Here is a 13857-nt window from a genome sequence, read left to right as displayed (position 1 = left end):
GCATAAATACGAGTATACATGCATATGTGCTTAGTCCTGCCATAAGTTCTGTTACAGATTTAGTCCGTTATAGATATAAAATTATAATAATTTTTTTAATGAAGCTAGTTTTATTTAATCATGTAAATATTAGGAACCAAAATTTTAAATTTTTATTCGAAACGAATTTGCTTTTACATAAGCCTTGAAACGATTAGGCCATTCAGCTATTGCAGCACGCACGGTTTCGATGGATATTGACGCCGCTGCTCGAAACAAAGATTGTTTGACACTCTCCAAATTTCCGTGAGGTCTCCGACAGGCCATTTTCTTCAATTCCGATCAACAAAACTGTAGTCCAATGGATTCAGATCTGGACTTCCAGATGGCCAATCTTCTGCGGCTTTGAACTCAGGACTATTTTTTTCTAGCCACTGCTGGGCGGTTTTTGCTTTATGGGCTGGAGCGGAATCTACATTGAAGAGAGTACTGGTCAACTGCTTCACCACGCTTTCTAAGACATCCTCCTGGTACACTTTTGCCTCTTAACTTCTTTTTCGCAGCAATGCAGAGATGTAACGCCTTTACAAGACATCAAATGGATTTTTCAGGTACCTCACAGAAAAAAGTCCATAAAAGTAAGATCCATAAGTAAGAGTCCGTTTTCTAGGGAAGAAATCACTCAATATCTTTATAGTCTCTCTCACCGTGTGCTTCATGGCGCCATCTTGCATCTTGCACCATGTGTGCCCACTGACGAAAGGATGATGTCTCCTTATTGGCAGAAAATAATCGTTCAGCATGCGCGGAGAAGGGGCACCGCGCACAGAAATAGCTTGCCCTCGACGATTTTCAAAAAAATATGGTCCACTTATTCCACTGCTTGACAAAGCACACCAAACAATCACTTTTTGACTGTGAAGTGGCTGTTGATATTTTAATGGTGGGTTTTGTTCTTTTCGATAGCCAATAAAGGAAATTTTACTTTTCACTCTTATTAAATGTAAATGGGCTCTATTTATATGAAAATGGGCTTCATCACTCCAAAAGATAATGTTTGCCGTACGAATTCGGTCCAACATTATCTCACGGAATTTTTGCGCAAATAATAATCGTTAAGCTAAAGCGTTTGCACGATTCGAATTTTGAAGCTGTGAAGTCTGTGATCCTTTCGTAGTATTTCATGCACACAAGGTTTTGGAGGTCCCAGGACATTCGCTCTCTTACACATGGAATGATGCGGATTATCGTGCAAATTTGTATTTACGAGTGAATATTTTCATTTGTCCTCGATTTCCGGCTGGGCTCCGGTCATGGGCCGTTTGCCATCGAACTTGTTGTCAGAAGCCTTCGCACGCATGAAAAAATCAAATCTTCACTTAGGGCACCAGGTAAAAGTCGAATATTGTAACGTGAATAAAAATCTACGAAGAGCAGTTGCACACAAATCATTATCCTTGAAATACGCTTCGATTGCGAACGCACATTGTGCAGCCGTCCACTGCGACGTGGTGACTAAATAACCCACACGAATAACAGAGCCCCGCTCATACCCTCATCAGTTAGGGAGAAACTTTAAACTTAAAACCTAATTCTGCCATTCTTGTATAATATGAAGTGGTTCCATCCATTTAAAATATCAATAATTCAGCCAATTGACATATGCCAATCCCGTGAAGCATATTTTTTGATTTCTCAAGTTATGGAGATTGACATTGCGATAGATTTAAAGTCTTGTGCGGTAAATCGCCAAATTTAAAAAATGTGCCCTAAAAGTATGCACACATTTCCAAGCCCTATATAGCGATTTCTGCAGGAGCTGTAGAGATGAGAAAGAAGTAGAGCCCATCCAGAAGCTTCTACTTAATAATAGTGCATAGTGATAGGTCTGAATAAATCTTCCCTGAGCATCACAATAGGCCCCTGTGGCCACCAAGCGAACATTTTATAAAAGAGCGGTTCGTCTACTGTATCTTCCGCATAACGTTGGCCTTTAAGGATAACCCACAAAAATGTCTAACGGTCGAAACGTAGCTCTGGAGTGACTAACTAACCCCGCCAATGTTACTGATAGTACGATTACTAAGAATTGTGCCCAAAATATTAATTATTCGATGAGCTACGTGACATGGTACTCCATCCAGTTGAAACAAAAGATGGTCCAAATTAAAAAAAGGTTTGTAATAGAGGCTCCGTAACCGAAATATAATAGCACTTTCGTGCATCCGAGTCATGTTATGAAGTTGGTCCTATTTTTTAATACACAATGGCTCTCATTACCAAAATAACATTAAACCATTTAAAAAAAACCAGCCGGCGATGTAATTCATATGGTCAATAGTATAAGGGAATCTCATTTCTCAACCCCAAAAACTTATCCTTTCCATCCTTACTCCCGCACAATAGTCAACGCATTATTTGCATTGTGGCTGCAAAAGCAAGCAAAAAAACAAAGAAAAACACACAGTTACATTGCATCAGTGGCGCCAGCAAGAGGAAGCGGGCAACCGCGGTAATAGCGCAGGCACACCAAATTTAGCGAAGTCCTCAACCATCTGTGCGATCCTTCTTACAGAAAAATGTGAGGCACAGATGGCGCTCAAAGCAGTAAGAAGGCGTTGTTCCTAAGCAACCACAAGTGAACATCGCCTCTATTTAAGACTGGTAGCGGCAGGCTAATCACCTACCCTGTCAGAAATCAAATAGATTAACGAAACCAACGCAAGACGAATCTTGTCGAGGCCCTATACTCCCGAGAGGAGTGAACAAGGAAAAAAAGCTCATATGGGTCCTTGTCACCCACCTGTAGAAAAGAGTCCCGTGAGGTAGTTTCTCTAGTCCAATAGAGTTTTGGGATGGTCTGGCTGTGGTCTGACAAAGCTAGCACTGCGAGGGTAAACCAACTTGTAAGGTCGCGAGATCCTTCTGGTCACGCGGGGGCGGAGTTTGAAAGAACTCCTAAATCAACTCTCGATTGTTGTCGATGTCCTAACCACTCATTGACATTCATGCCATCAGACTTGGCATTATTTTATAACAACACCTATCCTTAGCTGTCCTGCTGTTTACTATTTGGCTTAGTTATAGTTTATATTTTATTTACAGTGAACATTATGAATTCAATTATGAATGAAATTTGCATGAATTGCATCAAACTATTAATCGGTTCTTAGCGATTTTTAAGGAATAAGCTGATTTGCCAACGTAAGAAGGGTTGTGGTAGCGGTTTGTTTACAATAGAAATCGTAAACAGTAAGATTGCGTTGATATATTGTACAAAAAAATCAACGATACCATTGCTCATATTATTTCTTTGCCATCTGGAAAACGGCTGATTGGATGACTGATTGTTTTCAACTAACCTCACTTTACACGTTTTGTTTTCATTTCATTCGCCTTTCTCTCTGGCAAATCCCCTGTGATATAACAGCCAAAGTTACTCTCAAAATTTGGCTCGGATGGCCAAACCTTGTAATCTATCATACTTGCCAACTCCATTCCATCAGCAGAACCTATCAACTGCTCGCAAAATGAAATGTCACTTTCCTCTCTCAATTTCCACCAATGATGATGAAGGTTTTGCCATTTCACACGTAATCTTACACTCCTCGCCCAATCAGCTGATTCCCTCAAAATATCTGAAACCAAGTTGGCGGCCGCCGTAGCCGAATGGGTTGGTGCGTGGCTACCATTCGGAATTCACAGAGAAAACGCCGGTTCGAATCTCGGTGAAAACACCAAAATTAAGAAAATCATTTTTCTAATAGCGGTCGCCCATCGGCAGGCAATGGCAAACCTCCGAGTGTATTTCTGCCATAAAAAAGCTCCTCACAAAAATATCTGCCGTTCGGAGTCGGCTTGAAACTGTTGGTCTCTCCATTTGTGGAACAACATCGAGACGCACACTACAAATAGGAGGAGGAGCTCGGCCAAACACCCAAAAAGGGTGTACGCGCCAATTGTATATATATATATAAGTCAATGGTCTGATGCTAAGTTCTCTCTACCGTGCTAAAAACTAAAATAATAAATTGCAAAGTTGCTCTGTGTGAACGTCACGGACAACATCAAACAAGAATTTGCAAAGGCGAAGCAACAAAAATTCCTCTGGATATTCTGTCAAAAAAGACCACATTCTCTCTCAAACGTCGCATAACTTCCAAATAATATTCTTTGTTTACCGTAGAACCATTTGGAATGAATCTCGAGTTCACAACACCATGACAATCAAAGAAAACGAGTAGCACGACTTTCAATTTTAACCGACTTTGACGTGTTTTTTGGGGTTTCGACACATGTGGATAGCGCCATTCAGCCACCTGTTGACTGGTTCGCATGTCAAACTCATATACCCACGTCTCATCACCTGTTATGATGCGCTGGATAAACATTGGGTCCGAATTCACTTGCTCAAGCATGTCTTCCGATGAATTTTTTGAAAGAAATTCAACTCTCTTGGAACGATTCGAGCAGCCACACGTCTCATGCCCAATTGATGGTGTAAAATGTTGCGAATTTATTCGTGAAACAGCACCATTTCCTTGACTTTGTCGACATTTTCATCCGTTGAAGAAGTTGATGGGCGACCAGATCAAGGCAAATCTTCCACGACTTCTCGGCCCCCTGCAAAAGCCCCATACCACTCTTAGACTTGTGTTTTTGATAAAGCACACTCGCCATAAGCTTTCTGCAACATTTTCAACGGTTCGGTATACGAAATCCCGTTCAAAACACAAAATTTAAGACAAATTCTTTGTTCACACCTGTGGTCGACTGATATAATTAAATGCCAAAAACAAGCTAATTGACAAATGATATGATATTTTTTTCACAGAAGTATGAACACGATTTATTACAATATTTTTTTTTTATTTCATACCAGGGCTGAGTATGAGTTCATTTTCGTTTAAAAATCAAGCAACTTTAAGAGCTGAGAAACTAATATTCTACTTACAGCCCGTATTTCAAAAAAAGAGAATTTCGTCTTTGATTTTCCATCCAAGTTAGAATTTCTGTATAAAGTTAGAGGAAGACCGTTTAACAGTTGATACCCTTTTTTCCAAGTCACGTCCGCTATGAATCGAATTGGTAAAGCTTTTGTCAGCTCTCACAAAAGAATCAATTTTTACGCAAATTTGGTAGAAAAAACACGCTCTAATATGGTGAAATGAATAAAACTTACAAATAAAGACGAGTACAAGACCTTCTGTTGCTTTTCTAAAAAATAATTGTATTATTGTCTCGTTTAATATTTTTTCAACGTTTTTGCTCTATTAAATAAACTTACATATATATACATGGTTACATGATCATGTCCATTATTACAAGCATAATATGAAGGTCCAATAAATTGCATTAAAAATAAGAAAAAGTAAAGGAAACACAAATCTCGCTTTGCGATCAATCCAAAGCGAAGTCTCTTGTGGTGTCATCGTAATCCATGTTTCGTCATCGCATCTAGCAACATTTTCATGTACTTTAGTTGACTGCAGCTCACGATTATTATCAGTGAAACCTTTTATGTTGCCATCCGTCTCGCAATCATAGATATTTTTCTGTGGTATAACCTTCGGAGTTAAAGTTGATTTGAAAATGTATTTACTATTTACTTTCTTCAATTTCAAGCATCGCTTTCGGCGCCAAATAGTATTCACAAATGCAAATTCAATTAGACTGCCAAATATGAAGAATGTACAGCTGAAAAACCAAACTTCGAAAAACTGCGGATAACTTAATGTATTGATTTCTCTATTATAATATGAAGTTAATGTAAAAAGCGAGAGCATGGTGCTTGTGCCTAAGGTAGTTCGTGCTGGTGTTTGGTCTGGTTGAAGCCAAAACGAAACCCAAGACATTCCGACAAGCATCATTGAAGGTAGAAAATAGGACGTGGTGTAAAACAGCGAACTCCGTGTTAAGTAAACAGTAAAACTTATCGAACTATAGTTGCCACCCAATAAGGAATAGCGCAAATCAGTTCTTCTATTTTGCACAACCGTCTCATTATTCCAAGAGTCTTGCAAGGCGTACTCTGTCGAGTTTATATTTTGATCAAAATCGACGGCTGCATCCTCCCAATGCAATAGCACTTCCGAAGAATTGTACAGCCAACTTTCTATTATTGCAGAACATTGTAGATCGTTGAAGGGGAATTTATTTACGGCTATCCAACACGACAATGACGCTTGTATGCGAGTTGAAAGGGTTAGCATTCCATTTGGCATGACAATTGTCAAAATATCATTTTCATCCGTTCCCAGAAAAGCGGAGTTTTGCTCATTTGCAAATAGTATTGGCGGCACCCAAAGTCGCTCGCGTAATTCAGTCTCGCCATATATGGGCTGCACACGATTTGGAGCATAGCCTTCAAAAGCTAATCTAAAATCAAAATAGCGAAGTTGTAGAAACCCAAAAATGTTAAAGTCCAAATTATTAGCATCCGTTATTTTTATGGCATAAATATAAAGCCGCACATAAACATCCGTCGGTTTTTCAACCAAGCATTTATTTTCAGGCACTGGGCACGGCCTCTCAAAGCGATCATAGCGACATGGTGAGGTAAGTCGAAAAATCAGTTGTGTTTGTGACAGCGAGTCGGCATTCTGGAGCGAGGGACAATTCGTTGTAGTCTCTGAATCAGATATATTGAAGTCGGTGCACGTTTTTGAATTTGCATTTCCCGTATTCAAAGAACTTAGAATGGGTTCTGTGAATGATTTCAGAGTAATTTTAATTTTTTTCTTATGTATTATTTTACTTCATTTTTTTAAGTTCTCTTGATTTACCTTCGATGGTATCACCCAAAACTAGATTAAGGTTAATTACACAGATCTGTAGAGCTACAAATAAAATTCTCATTTTATAAATAAAATTTAAAGGTATACTTTCTTATAACTATTCTACTGCGCGGAAGTAAAATGCAATGGCGAAACATTTCAAATGATACTCGTTTAATTTTTTCAAGGCATAGTGAAAGCAACAACGACAACTTTTATTATCAAAAAGATAAATTGAGTAAAATCACTTGGTGTAAATCTAAAAGCAAACTAACGTTATCAAATTATTTGCAATTGTTTTTACGTTCTTTTCTTTTCGGTGTCAAATTACCAAAACTTATTAATAATAAAATGACATCCAACAACGATTAATTATCTTGTAGAAAATGATATCATATAAAAGCGCTACCTGCTTCTAATCATTTGTATTTGCCTAAGTATTTACATATACATACATACTTATACATTTGTATAACGGGTATATTTTTTAGAGTTATAGAACTTTTTTTTCAGACAAGCACACAAAAAACAATGCAATTTTATACTCGTATACAATAATTGGCGCTTACACCCTTTTTTAGGTGTGTGTCCGATGGTGTGCGTCTTGATGTTGTTCAACAATTGAAGCGATGTATAGTTTTAAGCTGACTCCGAATGGCAGAGCAGCTTTTTTCAGGGCAGAAATACACTCGGAGGTTTGTCTTTACCTGCCGAGGGGCGACCATTGTCATTTGGTTTTCATGCCCGAAGATTCGAACCCGGGTTCGTATGGTTCCGTATGGATTCCGTATGCTAGTCACGCAACAACTCATTAGGCTACGGCGGCCGCCGAGTTGTTATGGTATCGTACTTTCATGCCATAATAAATATGCGCTATATAGTATATCCCTTGGCTCGATGTCTTAAGCGTTTAATCCGCACTTGGACGAAAGTTGGCAACAAAATGTTTTTTTTTCACTATCCGCTCGCCTATTAAATAATTACGGACTAAGTTTATCAGGTGGTTAGATGCTCGTCAAAATAAAAAAATGTTGAGGCGACAGAAGTAAATATAACAAAACAATAGTTTTTTAGGGTATTTTCATACAGATTTCACCTTAGGAAACAGGTAAAAGTCGCTCGGCGAAAGATCCGGCGAATGAGGCAGCTCTATTGTTGAAATGTTTTACTCTATTTTTACCCCTAAAATTTTTCTAAACAAGTCTAATCTGAACTAAGACCTCAGCTGTTCAGAATTGTTTCGATTTAATCGCCTATTCAAAATATACTGAAGAGAACTTCGGCAGCTGGTTTAACAGATATCCTTATGAAAAATACTAAATGCCTAAAAAACAACACCCTTTATTTATATATTTATATGTGTAGGTATGTATATTTAACACACAAAGTATTAGATTCATGTTTGCACGAATTTGCTTGTAGTCCACGAGTATTGAAAGTACTAAGTATTAATGGGCCAATACAATCGATCGTGTTCACACTACATTGTTTACATAAAAATTGGCCAATGGTTGCACAAATGTTTTATAATTTATCGAGACGTGTTAAGCCATTTACTAAATGCAAAGAAAGTGTGATGTAATATACCTACAATAGTTAAAATAGGGTGTGACTTGGGAGATGTTAACAGTTTCAATAACTTTTCTGTATAGCTTTTGAAATACCTTCCTGTAATTTACATTTTACTGGGAATTGGAAATCTCGATATTTCTCGCACATTTTCGAATCTATTAAAGGTGATAGCAGCAGTACAAAAACAAATTTTACATGTATTTTATTTTTGCTTTGGTTTTCAGATAGTCAAAGCAGGCTGCTTATTTCTAGGAATAATTAGCCGAATGGGTTGGTGCATGATCACCATTCGGAATTCACTGAGAGGTCGTTGGTTCGAATCTCGGTGAAAGCAAAATTAATAAAAACATTTTTCTAATAGCGGTCGCCCCTCGGCAGGCAATGGCAAACCTCCGAGTGTATTTCCGCCATGAAAAAGCTCCTGATAAAAATATCTGCCGTTCGGAGTCGGCTTGAAACTGTAGGTCCCTCCATTTGTGGAACAACACCAAGACGCACACCACAAATAGGAGGAGGAGCTCGGCCAAACACCTAACAGAAGTGTACGCGCCAATTATTTATTTTTTTAATTATTTTTAGAAATATGTAATTTGTTTTCAGATCATTGTTGATGATTGAATTGAAATATACAAACAAAATCGTGATTCTGCTTTAATTGTTCCACTGCATTTTTTTTATAAATTCGTATGAAATGCTAAAATATTTGAAGATATGTCGAAGTCAAGCGAAGCTTACTGCGATTATTCGCAAAACCCAATGAGGCACAGGGACCAATTACCAGATATACGAGTAATTTGTATGGCTGTGTTGGGCCAACTGAATCATTCGGGACTAGGAAAAATGGTGCATTCTTCTTCTTCTTAATTGGCGCGATAACCGGTTACGCGATTTTGGCCGAGTTTAACAAAGACTTTCTTGTGCTAACCGGCGCCAGTTGGACACACCAAGTGAAACCAAGTCTTTCTCCACCTGATCTTTCCAACGCAGAGGAGGCCTTCCTCTTCCTCTGCCACACCAGCTGGTACCGCATCGAATACTTCCAGAACCGGAGCGTTTGTATCAATTCGGATGCAATGACCCAGCCAACGTAGGCGCTAGATCGTAAAGCTCATACAGCTCATCGTTTCATCGCCGTCGCCAACGTGCAAAGGTCCAAAAATCTTCCGCACAATCTTTCTCCCAAACACTCCAAGCGACGCTTCATCGGATATTGTCATCGTCCACGCTTCTGCGCAATATGTTAGGACGGGCATGATGAGAGCCTTGTAAAGTGTTAGTTTTGTTCGTCGAGAGAGGAGTTTACTACTCAATTGACTACTTAGTCCAAAGTAGCACTTGTTGGCAAGAGAGATCCTACGTTGGATTTCCAGGCTGATATTGTTATCGGTGTTAATGGTTAATGGAGCATTCACGTACCAAAATATACTTGCCTTGGTTTATATGATATTATTACTATTATATTTTTTTTTTTAATTAACTTTTAAAAATCTCAATTTTTAAATTAAAATGTAAACGAACAAAATTTAACTAAACATTTCCATTCCCAAGCGAATTTAAATACAAACAAATCATATCTACTGATATCACCTTGAATACCATAGATTCTTCTTGGCACAACTGTTCGATTCTCATGATAGTCGTTTACAGACTTATTTCAAAATAAGCGATGTGATTGGACACCCTATTTACAATTTTTGTTTATTGAAATAAATATAAAAAATATATGTATGTGTATTTTTTAATATTGTAAAATAAAATTGTACATACATACATACATTTGTAATAAATAAATCAAACATTATTTAAGAATAATAATCAACAAAAATACGCAACTATCAATCAATCTTTTATGGAGTGCGTTGACTTAACTGTCAGCCAGCCTCTACTTTATCTCCCAGTGTACGCAAATTGTCAAAATTATTTATTGTACAATAAATGGTTGACTTGGATTGATTGGCACCAAAAAGGTAATTTAAGGTGATCTGAGTATTCACAATTTAAAATTTATTTTAATTAAGGGCTGTTTTCTTATCATCTTACAAATAAAGTAGGCATTACTAACCGAGACGATAAATTGTTCCTCCCTATAACTATTTTCTTTATCTCAGCAAACCGTCAAATAAAAATTTGTGAACTACGGCAACGTGCGAATAATTTATTTCGAAATTACAATTTAGACACACAAAAGTATAAACAGCCGCTACAATTTTTTTAAAGGAATAACAACCAGCCTTTAAATATACATATCGGCCCGAAAGTTTAATAAACTCTTTTATCTTCATTACCAACTGGCCTGTAAACCTATAGGTTACTTAAGAAAATGACCCTAAGGAGTTTAAATAATTTGTTTATTTAAAATAATTCCAATTAATCCATTAATTCATTTTGTTTTATTTTTTTTTTATTTTTTTTATTTCATTTAAAAATCTTTTTGTTTAATTTTTTCATTTAAAAAAATTATTGTTCTTATTTTATTTTTAAATTAATTCAATCAAAATATTTTAATTTTAATTACATTAATTTAAATTTATTTTGTATTGAATTAATTTAAATTAATTTCTTTTCATTTTGTTCTATTTTATTTATTTAATTTGATATTCCATTTGATTTCATTGAAATATTTTTCTTTTATTAAAATTTCATTTTGCTTTATTTAGTTTTATTTCACTTCATTTAATTTCTTTTTGTTTCATTTTTTTCTGTAAAAAACGTGTTTGTACATACTTATAGGTTATTTAAATTAAATTAAGTTAATTTCATTTTGTTTTATTTCATATTGTTTATTTTAATTATTTAGCTCCTTTAATTTTAATTTAATACATTTAATTTATATTAATTTCAATTAGTTTTATTTTATTTTAATTATTTAGTTTCATTTATTCAATTATTTTCATTTTAATAAATTTATTTAATCATTTTATTAATTATTTAAATTTATTTAAGAAATTTCATTTCATTTTTTTATTTCATTTTACTTTATTTTATTTAATATAAATTTCTTTTTATATAATTTTTTCCATTTAAATATTTTTTTATTACTTTCATCTTGTTTATTTTAACTTCTTTTTTTTATTTCATTTATTTTATAACTTTTTCTTAATTTTTTTTTTAATAACCATTTTTTATTTAAATTAATTTAAATTGATTTGATTTTGTTTTATTTTATATTATTTAATTTGTTTATTTAGTTTCTTTTATTTAATTCTTTTCATTGAAATACATTTATATTATTTAATCATTTTATTGTTTTTTATTCGCCGTAGTCGAATGGGTTGGTGCGTAACTACCATTCGGAATTCACAGAGAGAACGTAGGTTCGAATCTCGATGAAATACCAAAATGAAGAAAAAGTTTTTTTTTCTAATAGCGGTCGCCCCTTGGCAGGTAATGTTTGCCCTCCGAGTGTATTTCTGCCATGAAAAAGTTCCTCATAAAAATATCTGCCGTTCGGAGTCGGCTTGAAACTGTTGGTCCCTCCATTTGTGGAACAACATCAAAACGCACGCCACAAATAGGAAGAGGAGCTCGGCCAAACACCCAAAAAGGTGTACGCGCCAATTATATATGTACGATATACATTGTATATATATATATAATTTCATTTCATTTTGTTTTATTTCATTTTACAAAATTTTATTTAATATAAATTTCTTTTCATTCCTTTTTTCATTTAGATATTTTTTTATATTTTTATTTTAATTACTCTTATTTTGTTTTATTTTAACTTATTTTATTTAATTTCATTTCAATTTGTTTTATTTCATTTTACTAAATTTTATTTAATATAAATTTCTTTTCATTCCTTTTTTCATTTAGATATTTTTTTATATTTTTATTTTAATTACTCTTATTTTGTTTTATTTTAACTTATTTTATTTAATTTCATTTCATTTTTTAACTTTTTCTTATTTTTTTTTCATACCTATAAACAATTTTTTATTTAAATCAATTCCAATTCATTTTATTTTATTTTTATTTTTTTCTTCTATATGTTCACATTTGCGAACAATCGGCTTAATGCTATCGTGCTCTGTAGGTTACAGACAAATAAACATCCAACTCTGTATACATATGTATGTACATACATACATACATACACGGACTCGCGAATACTTGTGGTATCTAATTCAAAACTATTTTTTTACCCCAAATTTCCAATCAAATTGAAGTATATGCAGTCGCCACTTTTGGTAATCCAAAATCATTAATAATTACAATCACTTTCTTTTATAAATATTCAGATACACACTGCCTCTGATAATGGATATTAGGTTTGTTTTCAGCTGTTATTATTTATGTAATACACGTATCCAAACATACTCCTTATTGTGAATATGTGCTTTCCCTCATATCACGTGCTTCATGCATACATGGGCGCTTATATGCATGTATACAAACACACACCCAAACACACGCAGTTAGAAAGCTAAAAAGTGTATACACTTTAGATATGTGCCTAAAGGCTTTCTTTTTCAACTCCTAACTCCTGCTCACTAATTAAATCCACGAAAATAAATTGAAAACGTTTTAATTAAACTGCTTTAACACTGTTCGGCAGATTCTAAAAATGTAACTTAGAAAAATGTTCAGCAAGAATGCATTCAATAGGAATATCATTACTCTCAACAAAATTTTTTTTAAATTTAATTTATATAAATTGCTTATGTATGTAATTAAAATGTTTTGAAAAGTTGTAGCTATAAATAAATATGTGTTTAAAATAGATATGCAAAAGTATGTACCTGTGGACATAATTATGTGAATGTTTCTACATATACTTTTGACGTGCGATGTTAAATTTTTCGTATTTATAGAAGATCTGGTGTCAAAACTAGGCCATTATTACTGTTTTCAACATCACAGAAATTTAAACCGATTTCCATGTGTCTGTACATAAATTCATTTGAACATATATACAATTGGCTTCAAGGTACATATACATATGTACGTAAGTATATATGTACATTACGCATGTGTTACGTATGAATCCATTTTTTCTTTTTCCATCACCAAAAAGTTATTGTATTGTATACAAAAACGTATTACGGTGGAAACAACATTTTCACTTAAATAGGCATTAATATTCTATATACTTCTTTGTATATAATTTTAAAGCATTACATTACCAAACTGCTTTTTGGCACAGATGTAATTGTTCACGCTAATCATCAAAGCGGCCCAAATACCGATTCACTTTATTCTGTATAACTATTTTGGAGGAATTAATCGATTTTCACCATTTGAAATGCTTTCCTATGTAATAAGCCGTACACACCACATTGTAAATGTAAATCATTTATTAAACATCGCTTTGCATTCTTCACTTCCTTCTAACGGTAACATTTCTTTAAATTATTACACTAATTCCATATGTAAAGAAAATTATCTATAATATATTTTATTAACTTTATTTTTTTATAACCGCACTACACCATATTCAATTTAAGACTAAACTTATCAATTCACAACGGGCGCGTCCTTTAGGCACAGGCGCAATCAAATGAACAACTATAGAGCAGGCAAAAGGATA

The 13857-nt window shown here is 34.5% G+C and overlaps 2 protein-coding genes across 2 annotated transcripts in view; both read right to left on the bottom strand.

The window, feature by feature from the left end:
* LOC129238774 (uncharacterized) overlaps positions 1-13137 on the bottom strand; it is a 50806-nt gene extending 37669 nt beyond the window's left edge. Inside the window, exon 1 of the mRNA XM_054873952.1 lies at positions 13070-13137. The gene's annotated coding sequence lies outside the window, so the exon portion shown is untranslated. The remainder of the gene's footprint in view (positions 1-13069) is intronic.
* On the bottom strand, positions 5300-6837 carry LOC129238777 (pH-sensitive chloride channel 2-like). The gene is made up of 2 exons (XM_054873953.1): positions 6765-6837; positions 5300-6685 (listed from the first exon to the last, which is right to left on the bottom strand). The coding sequence occupies exons 1-2, from the start codon at positions 6835-6837 to the stop codon at positions 5301-5303; spliced, it is 1458 nt and encodes a 485-aa protein (XP_054729928.1). The 3' UTR covers position 5300.
* Positions 13138-13857: the final 720 nt, after the last annotated feature.

This window comes from Anastrepha obliqua, chromosome 2 (genome assembly GCF_027943255.1).
Source record: "Anastrepha obliqua isolate idAnaObli1 chromosome 2, idAnaObli1_1.0, whole genome shotgun sequence".
NCBI classification, from domain to species: Eukaryota; Metazoa; Arthropoda; class Insecta; order Diptera; family Tephritidae; genus Anastrepha; species Anastrepha obliqua.
Note: the sequence above shows the minus strand (reverse complement) of the source record. Positions and strands in the feature narration are given on the sequence as shown.

What these genes read in the sequence shown, in the direction of transcription:
- LOC129238777 (XM_054873953.1), bottom strand. Translation starts at nt 6,837, where the DNA reads ATGAGAATTTTATTTGTAGCTCTACAGATCTGTGTAATTAACCTTAAT. An exon ending in TTTGGGTGATACCATCGAAG is followed by an intron (nt 6,686 to 6,764) that starts GTAAATCAAGAG and finishes AATCATTCACAG; the next exon opens with AACCCATTCTAAGTTCTTTG.